We start from the raw sequence: 19,305 nt of genomic DNA, 5'->3' as shown, positions 1-19,305 counted from the left end.
AAAGTCAACCGTTAATAACATTACAGATTACGAGTTTAGCCGTTAATATTGGAAGAAAATTCCAACGGTAGCTACATTAAAAAAACCCAATAGAGCTTAAGGTGACCATATGCTGACAAAAACGAGCCTTTGCAGCGATTTAAAAACCCAGGATTAGCAGATATATCACCAAACTCGATCGGTTTGTCTTTATATAGCCATGTAATCCTGATAGTCTGAACATTTAGTTGAATTTAAGGCTAAAATTCAGTGTCCGATATCCGCCCTAGCATGCATGCTTCGACGCAAACCAAGCTACACCCTGCTCCACTCCTGCTACTGCTGCTGTGTGGCATCGCCATTGCTTCACTAAGTCAGCTAATGTACAGCTTGCAAGTTTTATTTCCAAAAATAGACTGAATCGACAGAATGATAATCGCATTCAAGCAGCACAAAAACGCCCGTCGTCCAGCCTGTGGCTGGTCGTCGCTGACGTGATCTTTCTTTCTCTGTTGGGGAGGCTTTCATTTGTCCTCTATGTGGCTCATCTGCCAGCATGAAAAACGTCACATTTGTCTCGATATGTCGAAGCGACGCGTTTCAATCGAGGGATTCTGTACCCGTGTCCGTGTTCTGGTCGGTTAGGACTCCGGGCTGGAAGCTCCGCAACATTTTAACGATAAACACCGGCCTGTTCTGGTTAGCTAGCCGCGGTGGAGACGACGCCTATTTTGAAAACGTCGGCTAGAATTCGTCGAAAAAGCTACAGGACTACACCGTGTCCAGGCATACATATTAATCCCGATTAGCAAAACATAAAGACGACTCAAAGAGGCAAACCCTTTACTCCTGTCTCACTCCTCTTGAAACCCAATATCTCCATTTGGCAACTTTTAATTTGCTCCCCCCTCCTTCTCCTCCTCCTCCTTCTCCCTCTCCCACTCATATATTTTTCTCACTGTCCCTGTTCTGTCTCGGATAGATTTTTCTCTCCGCTCAAACTCTCTTCCCTCCCTGAAGGAAGGGAGGAAGGAGGTTGTGTGTGTTTTTTCCTTGAAATTTTTATCACAAAATTATAATACACTCAAAGGGAAACTCACCGTCATGAAAAAGCAGTGCCTTGTCAACGGGGTTTCCTCGCCATCACCGCACGGGTTGTTGGGGTAGTGCACAGAACAAGGCAACCCAAATCATCAGTCTACTACGAGAGCATGCGACCGTCAAAATTTGAATAGGAAATATACAAATTGTAAAAATTTCATCAATAACCACACGTTTTTATATTAATATGAATTATAATAGCACGCTTAACTGCCCTCATGAATAGCAGATAAATGATATTATTAGAATTAATCATGACCAACGGTAGAGGGCGGGCCTGTGTGTGCCACACCTTGACGTTTCAGGTATCACCATAGTTACTGTTTATGATCGTGATACCTACTAAGCCCTCTTTTTATTTTACTCAGTCAAGTGATAATCAAAGGTTAAAATAAACACATTACTCTATGTATTGTTTTGTTTGAAAGATTTGGCCTATAAATTACATATCTCAGTTTTATAATATAATAGTAAATTGGCCCAATAATAATTTATAATAATAAACTATTTTATAATGTCTCCCTTTGTTTCGTTGTTTTCTGCTTAGCCACTATATACTGTATATAAATACTACACATTATAAATAAGTATATGAAATGTAATAATAATGTAATACTCTCTCTTACAAACATTAAAAAAGGTAGACAAAAAAAAAAGCGATAGATAAGAATGTGTGCTGGTCAATTGTAATGTTGTGTTGTGCTCTCTTGAGGAGACAGGGCTAGAAAAATATTTTTTAATAGATTTGGTTTACTTAAAAAATAAAAAACATGGGGTGAAACTGACATTTACACATTATTAAACAATGATCCAAATATTGGCATCCACAAATTAAAAAAAAATCAGATCCAGATCTATACATTCTATATCTATTTCTTTTGACAATTAATACGTAATTATTACCTGTAGGTAATACAGTACAATACCTTTAATAATTTATGGCCATATATGCATTTTAAAATTTACTTTAAAGGGTTTTTATCTTATTATATTTTATAATTTTAAGAAAGGATTTGAGTATAGTAACATAAATTATATGCGTAGTCACTCCATAGATTCACATAAATTGTCATCATTTTCTTATATTTGTACTTTACAATTACCAATACATTCTGATAAAGTATTTAAATTTGTGGGTTACAGGTTGTTCACTAAAACAAAATCAGTTGAAGGTTTTGTTTGGTTTTACTTTTTATTTACAGTCGTTCCACTTCCAAAACAGCAGGTGGCGCGCTATATCTTTAAATTTGGCTCTTTATACCCACGAAGAAGAAAATATGCCATTGTCACTTCCGCAATTTCTGACAGGGCGAAAACATGGATCTAACGAATGATATTAGCCAAGAATACGGTTTTGCCGGCGAAAGCGGTGCCGCAAAGATACAAGAGCGGCTTCAGAGACGACACCAGGAGAGGATAGAGGATGCCGAGCGGAGGAAGGAAGCTAAGGAGAGTCAATCTGTCGCGGAGGAAAAGGGCGACTACTTCTTCAGCACTTTTAACAGAGAGCGGGAGTCCATCGAGGAGCTGCTGTCCAGCTGCTCCGGAGCTGAGCGGGCTGTGCTGACTCAAAGGTTGGAGGAGGCGACGGCCAAAACTCTACAGCTGCAGAAGTTCCTTAGTGATAGCACGTTGTTTCTGAAGTCGTACGACCTGAGACAAGCCCAGGCTGCGCTCCAGAAACTCCAAACCTCCATTGCTGAGACCAGAGAGGAGGGTCTGCCCAAGAAGAAGTTTGCCTTTCGAGCTCGCACTAAAGCAGCAGATAAAGTTCCTGCCCCCGTGTCAGACACGCCTTCACCTGTAGCTGGCACACCTGCAGATTCTGGTAGCACTGAGGTAGATGGAGGTGCGGCCCCTGAGAAGTGTGGCTTCTCCAACATGGACAATGTGAGTCTCACAAAGACGGCAGAGGAGATCCTTAAACACGACGTGCTGTTGACTCACCTGACTAACTGCAAGGTCCGTCTGTTTGGCTCCCCTAGCACACTGCACCTGAAACATATCGACAGTTGTGAGATCCTGTGTGGGCCCGTGTCTAGCTCAATATTCATTGATCAGTGTAAGAACAGTACTCTGGTCTTCCCTTGCCAGCAGCTGCGGACACACAACACCACAGACACACAGGTATATCTGCACGTCACCAGCCGGGCCATCATAGAGGACTGTCGTGGTGTTGGCTTCGCCCCATTCTCCTGGTCTTATCCCACCCTGGAGGAGGACTTTGCCGTGTCTGGTTTAGACAAGGACCGGAATAACTGGAACCAGGTGGATGACTTCAACTGGCTGGCTGCAGGAACACCTTCCCCTAACTGGACTGTAATTCCAGAAGCCGACAGGAAAACCAATTGGGGCCCTTAGAGAAAGACTTTTAAACCATCATATTTAATGTTTTCAGCCCAAGCACACACATATATATATTGTGTCCATGTTACTTCACAAAATTCGATTCATTGCACTTTTCTTATGCTATTTTGGCAGATGTCCACTGCTACACACAGCTGAAAGAAACAGACACTAATGACGATGTTAAAGCTTCACAAAGATATATGACATACCCTTTTTTGTTTTAATTGTGGTACAGAATGGCATTCATGCTTACCAAAATTTAACATTGGGGTATTCCTATTTTCCTGCTCACGTTGGCACCAATTTAAAAATTAGGGCAAAATGCAAAACTCTGAATAGCAGACTTCTCGCAGAGAGAAAACACTCCTCTCTAACATTTGATGTAGTGCCTTTACTTCTGAGGAATACAAAAATAAATCAAGTGGTTGATATGTTGCCGATTTGCTGGTAAGATTGATTACAGCGCTGTTGTATTAAACTGCAATCCAAGTTGTACCTAATAAACTGAGCATGGCTGCTACTCACAATTGTTTTTTCTGGTTAATTTGCTGAATTTTCTTTTGACTACCCCGTCTTTAAAATGACAGGATAATCAAACATCTTGTTTAAGTGACATCTTGGCGATGTGCTGCTTGTTAATCCGATTACTTAAAAATTGACTGAGAATATATACGTATATTCTGAATATTCCAGCTTTCACAGACTGTTAACCTGCTGATTAGTTCTTCACCATAGTCATGGTCTAAGGCAAACCTTTGTGATTATTAAACTCATTAAGTTCTGTTAAAGAGGACTGCTGCCATGTAGGGTAAAACCATCGTGATAATTTGCTGCTGTTAAATAAATTCACCGAAAAGCATACTTCCTGTATCATTCAATAGGTTCCTAAGAATGCTGAATATTTGAGGTAATTTGCATTGTCATGTAGAAATCCTTACTTAAATTGCCTGACATGCACAGTTTCTTAAAGAGAGTCAGAGACATAAAAATAAAAGGAATTGTGAGTCATTGCCAAAGTTTCTAAGTAATGTTTGATTAACCTGAGGCAAAACTTTGAAATGTATGTACCTTTGACTAATAATGGTAATTCTCCTTTTGCTCTTATTTGTGACAAACAAACTGAAATCTACTGTCCCAATATTAAGATATAAAGTAATTAAAGCCATTTAAATGTGTTTAACACAACAGCTTAAAAGAACTTTAAAGTGGTATAAAATCTAGTCTTCATTATATGAATGGATTTGAATTATGTGCAGATGTAGAATCCGTAATGTGTCCTCATGCTGCTAACGATCACTAAACCTGAATAAAGTCTTACAGTATGCAACTTATTATTGTCTGTACTTTGCAAAAAATGAAATTTAACTGCAACAAAAATGCAATAATGACAAATATAGTGTTCCTGCTCTATTACTTGCGGTTCTTGTTATGTTTCTATTGATGGTTTTTTTTTCTATGTCATGCATACATATAAATCCGGCACACTTAAAAAACAACACAAATTACAATTAAGCAGATCAAAAATGCACATCATGCAATTTTTAATAGCACTACAACATGGGATCAATAACATTACACATAACGTAGCTGATTCATGTCTACAACTAAATTTCACTTATGCTACAAATCACTGTAAAGACTAAACTCTCCTACTCTCTTTGCTAAGCTGCTGAGAAAAAGTTGATACATTTTGCAACACCTTACCCCCACTCTTCTAAATTAGCATTTATAAGCACTATACAACGTTTAATAAATAGTTTATAACACACAATAATGCAGTTATAAGTAGATATACTTTTTAGTTGATAGCCAGCAACTGTTACTTATAAAGGAAGTGCGGGGCATTGTATAAACAGATAAGCATAATAAAAAAAAAGGAATTATAACATACTCACAGTCAAGAGGTTTTGAAGGTTTTGTCAAAGCATTTCATTAAAAATTAACACCTTTTCTTTTCCCTTTGTAGCAATTAAAGATGACATAAGCTAAAAGAGACTGAGACTAGATAAACCAGTGAACCAGTGCAGCAACAATGATACAGTATAATGTGGTTGTAAGCAGAAGCGAAGGGACTGTATGTTGAACTAGGCAATTTTATCAAAAGTAAAAAAAGAAAAGAAAAAATGTACAAAACTAAATGGAGGAAACTAAATATATGCTATATCTAGATCTTTTTCTCTATAGTTAATTTGATTTTAAGGAAGTTTCTGGTCAACCAAGTTAAAGAAAACTGTTTTTGGCTTCACCACAAATGATTAAAAACAACATGAGACAATGACTTGAGGACAAACAGGAACAAACAGAATGAGTTTAAAAAGACATGAATGCAGAACCGAGAACAGTTTGGATGAAACATTGCAGTACGCAGGACTGCAGCTCTCACAGCCAATCAAATAAAAGACATTCAAGAAAACACCTAGCTGTGGTCACTGAAAGAATCTAGCTCATGTTTGTGTCAGATTCTAACTTCAGTAAGAGCGAATGACAATAAGATAATTGAGAGATCTTAAGCTCGAAGCTACACGTTTATGGTAAAGGTTCTCGATGTGTGACCATATGTTCTATCGATCCAATGTGTCTAATTCTTGTGCCCTTTGTTTAACTAAATATCAAATATTCCGTCACACTACACGGGTTGTAATGTGAGCCTTAAAGCTCTTTTATTCCTGTGAATGGGTCACTGGGGCTTGATTAGCACAAGGTATTTGCACTACTGGTAGGACATGCTGATTGTGTTGAACTTGTGGACCCTTCCCTGTGAATGGGTATGCTACATTATTAGCTCCACTTTCTTGACCATGGTCTTTGTCAGCCTTCAGGTGATGCTTCCTCTGCTACTGGTGCGTTTGATCAAGGCAACCATGACCACGTGAACGCTCAAACCAATTATGGCCCCTGGCAGAGGCTTACGATCAGGCTCATCTTGTGTAGAGGGATTTCCACAAATTGGATCAGGCTTCTTACAGGGGCTTACCATGACGTACTGCAACTTTGAGTTTAATCATGAGGATCCTCGGCAATCCTCCACCTCTCAAGGAGAACGGAGCATCACAATTAGCCTCACCTGTGTGTTAGGAAAGAAAAAACAGTAAAAGTTGGGGGAAATATCCTTTTGAAATTGGACGTTTTTGTCACAATGGGAGAAGAGATATCTTTGGAGAAATAACACTCCAGTGCTGCTCACGTGTCAACCTGGGTTCTTCATCTCTGCTCTTTCGCTGTGGGATGGATTACAGGTTGAACTGAATCTCCTGTCCTGCTGGACCAGCCAAAGGAGACCCTGACAGCAAACAGACAGGGAACTGCAGGTTGGCGTATTCAAGAACATTGACTGAACTAAGGGCTATCCGGAAATCTTGGAGTTCCTGCTGTTCTAGATTATAATTTGACTCTTCTACAGGCAAGGACACACCACAGGTTGAACTATGGCTTTAGGGTTGGTAAAGTTCGATCTGAAGAAGCGAGTGAAGCTTGCTCAGACTGTCTGGTTCATGTACTGGTTTGCTGTAATGGCCGGCGTGCTGGTCTTCAGCATGGGCCTGTTCTTTAAGATCGAGCTGCGAAAGCGCTCAGAACTCATGGACAACAACGAGAGCCACTTCTTACCTAACCTGCTTATATTCATGGGTCTAATAGCCTGCGGCATCAACGCCTTTGGAGGCAAAGTCTGCTATGACTCATTGGACCCTTCGAAGTTTGGCAAGTGGAAGCCCATGTTGAAGACCTTCTTGGTGTTCTGCGTAGGGTTCAATGCCCTGCTACTTGCGACGGCCCTGCTGTGTTTCGTGATGAGGATCCCTCTGCAGTTCACCCTGGCCGAGGGGCTGAGGAACGGCATGAAGTTCTACAAGGACACGGACACACCGGGACGCTGCTACATGAAGAGGACCTTGGACCAGATGCAAATGGAGTTTCGTTGCTGCGGAAATGACAACTACAGAGATTGGTTTGAGATTCAGTGGGTTAGCAACCGCTACCTGGACTTCAGCGCAAAGGAAGTCAAAGAGTAAGTGTCAAAGATATAAAACTAAATCCCTATAGAAAGTTAGAGATCATTAATCAACCAGGCAACTGGGAACTGTCTGTTTTTGGCTCAAAGAAATTGTCATTGAACCTGAGAGTATCAAGGTGGGAGCATAAGTGGATTTGAGGTGAAGGTAGGTCAGAGCAGGTGTATTATTCACTTTCGTTCACTGGTTACTAGGTAGTTTTATGGATAAGGTAGGGGGGAGGGACTTGGGCGATTAGGTACAGAAAAAGATACGAGGTCAAAAAGGCACAAGTGGAATTAGGAGTACATTGTTCGGGTCCAGTGAAATGTGACCATACCTATTAACACCAGTCGTATTTATTTCAATCTCTTTTGGGCAAGTGTCATTTAGCTTTGTGATAAATATTGTGAAGAAGTTTGAGCATTAATTAGTGCTTAAGCTCAGGGATTACAGCGTCCATGTCCTTTAAGTACCTGTGTCTTTTCCGATCAGCAGGAGACCTGGCAACACGCCAGGAACAGCATGGCCAAGTAAAATGTTGATGAGATTTTGAATGCAAAACACTGGTCGTCTGATTAAAATAACAGTGGACTATAACACGCCATTGCAGACCTAGTACATAAATCATCGAAAATACTTCTCTTAATGGCCAAGAGAAGTTTGTAAAGGTTCTCAGTCATCCAGGCCATCGTAGTTAAATCTATAAGGCAACTGGACTAGGTTGAACTTCAAGCAAGTCCAGTTGCCTTTTGGATTAAACTTCAAAATGGCTCCAAGACTTTTCTTTAATCCCACATTTTTCACATCCTTTATAAATTATCTTTAGATATCAGGACAGCCATCTCTCTAATTATTGGTGTCTTTGTTAGTATTCAGAACAGCAGTTTAGTATTTCCTTTGTTCTGTCGTATTGAACAAAGTGTTTTCTGGGACATGAGGTGGGCTGATCGGATATAGAATTCACTTGTCCATATCTGACCTTCTCTTGTGTTAGTGATCCGATTACAGGGTCTTTCCACTGACCTACTACTATCAATCACAGTTGATCTCTGAAATTTGCATGTTTGCATGCACGCTTTCATGTCATTCAACTGAAACCATCTCTTGACGTTCAGTGGTTTAGAAAAATGAAATGTTGGTTCAGCTCCTTAAGTTGAATTTTACATTCATTCTAATTGCGTAGGCCTTTGTAGTGGAGATCATTCTCAGTACACAACATTCTCTAAGAGATGAAGATTAGTGGTTCTTCACTGGTGATTGTACACCAGTGATTGTCTTGTAAAAGCTCTACAAACCACTCCATCACCAAACATGCCTAGCATAGCTACTTTTAGCCCATCCACACTACAAATATAGTATGTCAAGGTTCTCACCTTTAGTCTCACCTTCAACTCGTCATAACGTGACACTGACACGACACTCTGCCTCATCCTCTTAGCCGCATTGGGAGCAACGTGGATGGCCAGTATCTGATGGATGGAGTCCCATTCAGCTGCTGTAACCCCAGCTCCCCGAGACCCTGCATCCAGGGCCAGATGACCAACAACACTGCCCACTACAGCTACGACCACTACACAGAGGAGCTCAACGTGTGGAACCGCGGATGTCGTGAAGCCCTGCTGTCCTACTATGGAGGCATGATGAACACCATCGCAGCCCTGGTGGTGCTGGTCACTATACTGGAGGTCAGACCACCAACACAATACACAAACATGTGTAGCCTAGCATCACCAGTCCAATTCACAAATTAGCCAGGAATCTCTCGCCTCATTTATCAATTTCTAAGGGTTGTTATCGATGACTACAGCCCCACATTTGTCTGGAGGCTAAAACCAATCAGATGCTGCAAAGCTAGTTAGCTAACTCCAACCTACTACAAATGGCTTGTAGTTTCACATAACATGCAGATATTTGGTATTACATGATTTGGTTACCAACACTTACCATTTGTACTGACCTACAGTCAAGTTTGTTTGTGTTAATACTGCCATGTTAGCTTATTTTGTAACGTTTCACGTCAGCGGCAGCCATCTTGGATGTTTACCAAAATGCCTTAACAGTGCAGTCAGTCATTGTATCTACCCCGCTTCAAATTAGACAAACAGTTGTGATTGGCCCAACCGGAATCTGAACCGATGGGAACCAGATCTGCAAGCGCAAATAAATACTAGCTAGCAGATCTGTCTAGTTCCCAGGCTCGCAAATGTAATTATTTTCTAACTCACAGTTTAGTTTAAACATAATGTTTTCTCAACCGCGATAAGTTTCCACAAAATACTGACACAATTTATTCGCTTTGTTCAGTTCTAGCCCAGCCACTGCATGGGAGACAACCCTGCTGCAGTTAAAGAAGGTGTTAAAGTTAACAAGACCATAATTAGCCAAACCAAGCAATAACAAATTCTTTAAACACAGAGAATTAAGAGAAGCCTTTTAATAGGAACTTCTTTTGTAATATGGGTTTGTCCTCGTCACTCTAAGTTTCCTACTGAACCATGGTCGGCTCCCAGGTTAAATCTGATTACAGAGTCTGTCCCCATTCAGCAGTTGAATGCAAAAATAGCCTTCACGTGTCAAACTCTGCACATACAGCATTCTGCACGGTTCAAACATCCAGATTATTGTCAAGTCAGGTGAGAATGTTGATGGCCTGGTAGCATTAAGTGAGAGGAAGAGCCTGTGTATAAACACGTAGGATAAAGCCCTGACCCTGTTGGCACTTCCTTTCACTTCACTTCTGTGTGCATTTAATCCCTGCCAAACAACCCAATCCTCCTTCTGCTGCACTGCCAGGTACCCAGCACCACCTTTGCCATGCAGCTTACCTGGAGTATCTCACCTACTACTTTGTATCTAAATGTTAATCCCAAAGCAGCCAAATGGCATCTTGCCTCAACCTCAACTCACTCTTGAGCCTCCATGGCTAAAATCTGTTGTTGATGTTGTTAAGGTCCTGGAACCTGCAATCCATTTCCAGGAACCGGGACGTGTACGGATAAATCCGTAAAACTCAATGACCCCAGTGATGAGCGGTTTGAGTGCGTTTGTCACCTGAAGCGGACAGTTTTATTTAGGTCAAATCCCTGTCCCAGAAATGCACCAGACTACCCTTCCTCTAAAACCATGGGTTTATACGATACCCAGTCGCAGTAAGGTTTTAAGGGTGGTTATGCAAGCGACTCTGACACAGATAGTGAGTAATGGGTTAATCTAAAAGAAGTGACAAGGGCAGACCCACTTACTGCAGCTTGAGCTCACAATCTGATCTGGAGTCAGCATTCACCTTAATTACCTCATCACATTTCACTCACACACGCCAAACTTAGATTACACACTTTCACACATAAACAGAAACTACAAGTGAAACACATTATGTGGTCTGTCTGTAAACTTTGTAGACGTCTTATTTTTGTCATCTCTGTGCTGTTTCGTACTCCACTTAAACCAATTATCATATTAATAATACAATGTTTCATGTACTACTGCTTATCTTAATGAGAGCAGTTTCTTTTGTCAAACCATTTTAAACTATTTTAAATACTATGAAGTTATTTTTACACCTATTTCATGGCATTCATTTTGGCCCGTATAAATATACTTTTCTTGGCCCTGGAGTTTACTTCTCTTCTTTTGTGTTATGCTTACAAAAAAGGCCTCAAAACATGTTATGTGCTTGTTAAAGATGCTACTCCAATTTAAGGGTTAACCCGATGTTCCTGTCCATTACAGATTGCCGTGACCATCGGCCTGCAGTACGTGGACTCCTCCCTGTCCACCCTGGCCAACCCCGAGGACCCCGAGAGCGAGAGCGAGGGCTGGATCCTGGAGAAGACGGTGAAGGAGACGTTCACCGACATCATGGCCAACATGAAGGCCATGGGCAAAGGCAGCAAGGTGGAGGAGGGAGGCGAGGTCGCCACAGTGAGCTGAGCTAACCCCCCCCTCCCTCAAAAAAACTGACACCACTCCCACCTGAAGGAGGAGGACGGGGACGTGTGAGAACGCTACGTTTTTCTACCAACATTTATTATGTAATGTAGACTCCACACACACATATCCTTTTTCAATGGACTCCTTCTCACTCATGGACTCCTTGCATTAATACTTTTACTGTGTATTCACACATAGAGAGAGATTATAGGATGAGTTATATCATGGTTTTCTTTTGGTTTTTCCCAACAAAACAAATCCATCTCAGGATTTTAAAGATATTTACTGTTTTTGTTTCCATCACTGCGCGTTTGGGTCTCTCTTAATTTAAAACAAGTCTAATTTAATGTGATATATATTGATAAAACTCATGAAAGCGAGAGGGGCATATGAAAGACAACCCACAAAACACTGTTGTAATTTTGATGACCCGTACATGTAGTAGATGATTCTGTATAAAGTCAAACAAACAGATTTAACCCTCCTGAATTCAGCTGTTTTTGTACTCCAGTCCCTCTTTGCCCACAATGAAGACTGGATAAGCTCCTGAAATGGAGTAAAAATATGAATCGAATGAATCAGTATGAGTAATGAATGAATGTTGCAGCACATCGTCGAAGAGTTAGACATTGGAAACAGGATTTTAGGCAAGCAGGGTTATCTCCAAAACCTGTGAAGACGACTGAAATTGGCAGCTAACTATCGGCTCCTGACCCCCGTATCGTGATATCAGATGATCTTTGATGTTTCCCTTTTGCATTCAGTATCTGTATATTGACACACATGTATGTATATTGTAACAACCGGGTTGCTGTCTTTGTACATAGTGTAGAAACGACGAAAAATATTTTTTAAAATAATGTAATTAAGCTAAATCTTTTATTTAAATCCATGTAAAGTTTCTTTTCCATATGTTTTTCGGCTTTGTGCTTCTGTGTAGAGAAAAAAAAAGGAGCATTTCCTCATTGTACAAAAACAAATAAAGGATTCTAGAAGATGTGGTCCGACATGTAATGAAGACATGGTGTTGCATCGACCTTGAGATCAGGACGTGAAGGCATGCTGTGAGTGCCACAGGGTTCCTGATTAAGTCAATAGGATAAGGGCTATTACGGCATTACTGCTTTCACATGGACATGGGATGACTCTTCACATGTCCATGAGTGTGTGTGCGAGAGTCAGTGAGTGTGTGTCTAGGTAAAAGTTTCTCTTTTGTTGAGCTCTTTATATTGATTTCATCCATAACCTGATTTTTGGTGCCTTAAATCAGCTCTTGGACCTTTGACTTCACAGGACGCAAGTAACAAATCCATTGATCCCTTCAGCCGATCGATAAATAGCAACCAGTAAGATGCTGTTTATCTGTTCTATTGAAACACACTCCACTGTTAAAACAACTGAGATTCACTTATTAATAAGTTAAAACAAAAGTGTATCTTGGTTAATGCAAATAGGGGATGGGGGACGATGAAGAGTCAGCATGAACAGTAAAGAGGCCACCTCTGCGTGGTATTTTTGTTGGACCAAAGCACATAACCTGTGCTGAGCAGATAAGAAGCCTAATCGGCTTTAGATTAGCATGAGCCCCTCATCCAGGTGAGCAGGTGATGTCCTGCTGCAGCACTCACGTCACAGGTGCACAGAGAGAGGAAGACAAACAAGAGAAAGTGAAGATCTGAGAGCGATTTAAATGTTTTGTACTAAAAAAACAGGCTGGTTAAATAGAGTTAAATGAGGGGATTTTCCAACAGCAGTGGAAGAAGTAATCAGATCCTTCACTTTAAAAGTAAAAGTGACAATACAACAATGTGAATGGACTCCATTACAGGTAAAAGTCCTTCATTAAAAATCTCACCAACTGTAAGTAAAAGTAAAGATGTTCTTTCAGCAAAATGTACTCAAAGAAACAGAAGTAAAACCACTAATTCAGCAGACTTGCTACTGACAGCTGTATTGCTGATGCTTTAACATGCAAATAGCATTTTAATGTTGTAACAGGCTGAGTCAAGACTATTTTTAATCCCAGTGTATTACATATTTCCTTAGTTCAATTTGTAAAAAGGCCATTCTATATCTATGCATTTATAATATGTAAAGTAAAAAGTAGGCCTAACTTTGGCTGTCCTGGCTCAGTGAAAATGCACTACTACTTCTACCACCACCTGCAGCAGCTGCCTACTTTCACCACTAATACTACCATACTACTGTTACCACCAACACCACCAGCAGCAGCCTACTACTTTCACTACTACTACCACCAGCAGCAACCTACTACTTTCACTACTACTACCACCACCACCACCAGCCTATTACTTTCACTACTACTGCCACCACCACCACCAGCCTACTACTTTCAATACTACTACCACCACCACCACCAGCCTACTACTTTCACTACTACTACCACCACCAGCAGCCTACTACTTTCACTACTACTGCCACCACCACCAGCCTACTACTTTCACTACTACTACCACCACCACCAGCAGCCTACTACTTTCACTACTAATACTACCACCACCACCACTACCAGCACTAGTTATACTTTCACCACTAATACTACCATACTACTACTACTACCACCAGCCTACTACTGTCACTACTACTACTACTACCACCGCCACCACCACCACCAGCAGCCTACTACTTTCACTACTACTACTACAACCAGCACCACTACCAGCACCAGTACTACTTTCAGCACTAATACTACCATACTACTGCTACTACTACCACCACCACCACTAGTACTACTTTCACTACTACCACCACCACCACCACCAGTACTACTTTCACTACTGCTACTACTTCTACCACTAATACTACCGTACTACTGCTACTACTACTACTAGTCAACTACTAAGTCAACTTAGATTAAAAAGTTTGTTATAAATAGATTTATTAAGTAGCAGAAATTGTAAAGTACAACTAGTAAGATATTTCAGTAAATTTACTCTCTCTAACTTTCCACCACATATAAAAAATGGCAGCTTCAGTCAGTTTTTGAAAACTGTACTTCAGTAAAAGTTTCAGTAGCACACTTTAAAAATACTTAATTACAACTTAAGTCCAGAATATGAATTGTAACTTCTTTAAAAGTAAAAGTATTAGCATTAAAAAAACTTTAAAGTACCATAAGTAAAAGTATTGTTATCATTGATGTATTTATATGAGCACTGTACTTTGATGTAGTTGTAGGTGTAGTTTATTTATACTGCTTCATATTGAAAGTGTCGAGTTGCGTGGTTTATATAACTGTATCATATCTTATAGAGTGATCATTAATATGTACCTAGAGCTGTCTCAAATATGTAGTGTGGTTAAACTCTCTCTGCATGACAAACCAACCTTTTAACCACAGTCAGAGCTGTGTTTGTTTGATAGTCACCGCCTACAAACTAACTTTAAATAGATGTTAGCTGACCTGCCAGCCACAGACAACAACTTACAGCTACAGTGCAAGAAACACACACACGCTGCCTGTGTGTCGTCCGTATTCTGCTGCTCTCTGTTGGTGACGGTAGGTAATCAAATCATAGTGAGTGTAAAGGTCTCTGATGTTTAGTTTGGTTTCAACTGTAATCTGTTGTCTCATAAACAATAACACTGTTTTGGCCTATTGCTGACAGCCATCTTTCTACTATAAAAGGTATTTATTTTGACTCTAAATGTCTTCTAGTTTAATGACATTTTGCTGGCATCCGTCAACACTTTGAGCCTCTCAGCGTCAGTTACACTATGTGTCCACAAGAGGGTGTCTTTCCATCAGTGATAATGTAACAGGAGTGGCCTCACTACTGCTGGAAAACCTGAAGGAAATTTATCACTTCAGGTTAATTAAAAAGAAATACAAATAGAACAATTGCAATAAAGGTATTATATATGTACTAATGTAAAAACCTTAATAGGACTCATTTTGGTGACACTTATAAAGAAAGTAGAGCTCACTTTCAACAGCAGAATCCATGCCCCAAAGATATTCAATTTATAATGATGAAAAACTGCACAATGCATAAAGATACCAGGTTTTTAATCATTATTTGTCTCTCCTCGCAAAAACATACTACTAAGTAAGTTCATGGTATGAGATCTAACCAACTACTAGACATGAGGACTGCAGATAACAATCGTTTTCAATATCAGTCAAAGTGTTTGTTGAGTTTCTGCATTTATTCTCTATGATATCTGTTAAGTACAGAAAAATATCTGTAATTAACAGTTAACAGCACTTTAAACTAATCTGCCAATTAGTCTGACTAATCGATTAAATGTTCTATATCTATAAGTGGCCACCAGTGTCAAGGCCTGTTGCTCCATGTCCTCCCCTCTCCTGCGCCTGTCTTTCCGGTGCCTTTAAAGCTGTCTCTATCAGTAATAAAGCAGAGATGCTAAAGATATGATCTGCAGAGTAAAATGAAAATGTCAGAAATCCCAGATCCACGCTAACACTCTAAAACCAAAAACCAAAACTCGAATATTCAATTTACAGTGATATAAGACAGAAAAGCAGCACATCCTCACATTTTAGAACTGGGGACTAAAACAATTGATGACTGAATCAGGAACAATTTCAGAGAACAAATTGATTAATCAACTTCTCGTAGCAGCTCTACACATGCACCACAACTTCACAGAGTTCAAGTGGAGAGAAAATGAGTGTTTGGCGTTTTTGCTGCAGGGATGACCTGTGACTTGTGTAATGACTAGTGATTAATCATTCATCATAATAGTGGCAAATATTCTTTGCTCATAGACCAAATATGCAATAGATCAAATCACCACAATATTTATGATTTAAAGCAGGCAAAACAGTTCATTCTCAAATTTTGGGGCCTGAATTCAGAGAATATTTCACCCTTATGCTTTAATAAATTACTTTTTAAAGATGAATCAATCATCAAAACGCCAATATATTTGCCAATTTTTTTATTCATCGACTAATAGATTAATCAACTAATCGTTTCTGCTGTTCAAATGATCACCACTAAAATATTTATGATTTAAAGCAGAGAAAAGCAGCAAATAGTCACATTATAGAGAATAAAATAAGAGAATAATTGACAGTTTTGCTGCAATAAATGACTGAATAATGAATCGACTATCAAAATAGTTGCCGATTAATTTTTGTTCATCAATTAAGAGATTAATCAACTAATCGTTGAAGCTTGACAAATGATCATCCACAAAATATTTACAATTTAAAGTTAAAAGCATCAAATTTACATCTTAGAGGCTGCACCAGAGAATATTTTACCCTTATGCTTTAATGTATGACTTACACGATAAATGGAACATCAAATATTTTCCAATCAATTGTTCGTCAACTAGTTGATTAATCAACTAATCATTGCAGCTCTGCAAATGATTATCAACAAAATATTATAATTTATATAATTTTAAGTTAAAAGCATCAAATTTATACACTTTAGAGAATATTTGACCCTTATGCTTTAATGTGACTTTAACAGTTAATCAGTCATCAAAATAGTTATGGATTCATTTTCAACTAACAGATTAATCAACTAATCATTAAAGCTTGTCAAATGAGGATCGATTATCACCAAAATATTGAATCTATAATGATTAAAAGCTGCTGAAAACAGAGAATATTTGACTTATATCTTTCAATAAAAGAGTTTAATGATTAATTGGTCATGTAAGAATGGCTGCTGATTAATTTTTGGTCATCGACTAATAGATTAATCAACTAATCATTAGGGCTTGTAAAATGAGGATCAAAATATTGAATCTATAATGATTTAAAACAGATCAAAGCAGCTGAAAGACAGGATTAGTGACTAATAGGCTTTAAAAAATGAGTTCAACAATTATTTGATCTTGTAAGTAGTTGCCAATTAATTTTATGTTTATCGACTAATTGATTAATCAATGATCTTTCTTAATAATGGATTTACAAAGTTGCTTTTTTGACAACTGACGAATAATTTTCTAGTATATGTACGAGTTAACCGATTAGATTATAAAGGTGCTAATTTTATTAAACCAGCTTTGCATCCCATGTGAGGCCAATTAATTAATGTGAACCATCAATTATGCATGATGGAGGTGCAGCGATGAATTTATGCAACATTTATGTATCATTTAAAGCGATAATGAACATGCGAGGTGTGATGTCTTTACAGTGGAGTGATGACTGGCACCTGCTCTGATATTCAGCAAGGTTTGACCTTGACGTTCAGGCGGAGGTCGCAGGAGACATTATACTATCGCATCTCGCTGTGCACTTCACTGTGGGCTGAATAAATATGGCAGACAGAAAGAAAAGCAGAGACAGAGAGAGAGAGAGAGAGCGAGAGAGAGAGGCCCGTGACTGGTAGATGTGTGGCCTGCTCAGAGGGGCATTGTTGGAGCTATGAGAGGACAATGCACTGCCCCCGCCCTGAATACTCGCCATACCAGCTGACCAGCCATTACCGACACTGCTGCTGCTGCCCCGTTACAATCCCTGCTGCTCTTACACACACACACACACACACACACACACTAACACACACACACACACACAATCATAAGTTTGGTCTCACAAGGAGAAAACACACTAAAACAGAGGACAGAGGAGAGAAACCAGGTGGGAGGCCAACAAAAGGCTTAAGTCAAGGCATGCATGGGCACACATATTGTCCTGCCCCTGTGTGTGTGTGTGTGTTAGTGTGCGTGTGTGTTTGTGCACATGTGTGTGATTTACAGCGAGTTAAGTTTAGACCCTCGCACCTATCTGTTCCCGCAGCAATAACATTTCAGCAGCCACCCAGAGAGGAGCGACGCACACATCACACCTTCTTATTATTTCAGGATCCTCGACAAAAGTCCTGAACGTGGAGGGCGTGGATCACGTAGTGTGACAGGAAGCAGTTTAAGAAGTGTTTAGACATTTTACACATGTAACAAAAAACTCTGTTACAAGTAAAATACATGTGTTTAGAATCCAAAGTAAAAGTACAGACATATTATTAGATTAGATTAGATTATATGTGCTTATAATGCCAAAAGTAAATGTTTTAGTTATGGCTCCTGCAGAAGCAATAATATATTTAAACACGCTAATAACCAGTTAATTTTATGGTTAGATTGAACAATTAGTCAACAAACAAAAATGTAATCTTCAACTGTTTTCATAAATAAGAAATAGTTTAGGTCATTTATCAACCAAAAGAGGTCAAATTAATCAATATTTCAAAATAAAAGCGCACATCAGAGAATTTAAAAATTGAATCCTCAGTTGTGTGGCAGAGTTGTTTAATCCTTTTTTTGTTCCTCTCCCTTTTATCAAATCGAGACCCCTCAGACACATCCGGTGACCCCTTGGAAAGGCCTTGACCCCAAGGTTAAAAACCACTAGACTATCTCCATTGTAAATACATAGCCTAATTATATATCAGTGACACGTCATTTTTTCAGCAGAACTTTTACTTTTAAAACTTTGATTATAGAAATAAGGTGTGAATTATCATCAATGATTTATTACACGCTTTCAAAAATAGTTCAAAAAGTTTTAACATCAAAAATACAAAGTGAAAACATCCTAACATATCATCACATTTAAGTTACACAGATAGTCTATAATACATTTTGTAGAATACAGGTGTAGTAATTTGGTATTCTTATATGTTATTGTGTTACATTTAGGCTACATATAAATAACTTGCTCCACCACTGATAATGGGTAGAGCCGAGTTGCTGTCAAACATTCATAGAGGAGTAAAGATCACAACATTTGTCTTTGAAGTAGAAGTTTAGGCTAAAGTTATATAAAATTAAAATATTCAAATAAAGTACTTCAAAATTGAACTAGGCAGCAGAAGTAGGCCTATTTGAGGTCACCTGGACCCACACACACTTCACACTAAGACAAGTGATGGACAGTGACTGATGCAGAACAGGTGTACATAACTATGAAGAGCTGTTATATTGTTATAGCGGGCGTAGGGTGTGT

General features: G+C 39.2%; 2 protein-coding genes across 2 annotated transcripts; both read left to right on the top strand.

Moving 5' to 3' along the window:
• The first annotated feature begins 2,383 nt into the window (after positions 1–2,383).
• On the top strand, positions 2,384–4,751 carry tbcc (tubulin folding cofactor C). Its single transcript, XM_069664810.1, has one exon. It carries the CDS (start codon positions 2,398–2,400, stop codon positions 3,439–3,441), a length of 1,044 nt encoding a protein of 347 aa, XP_069520911.1. The 5' UTR covers positions 2,384–2,397; the 3' UTR covers positions 3,442–4,751.
• A 2,103-nt stretch (positions 4,752–6,854) lies between these two features.
• prph2a (peripherin 2a (retinal degeneration, slow)) lies at positions 6,855–11,351 on the top strand. The gene is made up of 3 exons (XM_069664938.1): positions 6,855–7,435; positions 8,860–9,106; positions 11,151–11,351. Exons 1-3 carry the CDS (start codon positions 6,855–6,857, stop codon positions 11,349–11,351), a joined length of 1,029 nt encoding a protein of 342 aa, XP_069521039.1.
• Positions 11,352–19,305: the final 7,954 nt, after the last annotated feature.

The sequence above is a fragment of the Semicossyphus pulcher genome, unplaced genomic scaffold, assembly GCF_022749685.1.
Source record: "Semicossyphus pulcher isolate SPU_LCO1_2020_fin unplaced genomic scaffold, fSemPul1.0.p SCAF_16, whole genome shotgun sequence".
Classification (NCBI taxonomy): domain Eukaryota; kingdom Metazoa; phylum Chordata; class Actinopteri; order Labriformes; family Labridae; genus Semicossyphus; species Semicossyphus pulcher.
Note: the sequence above shows the minus strand (reverse complement) of the source record. Positions and strands in the feature narration are given on the sequence as shown.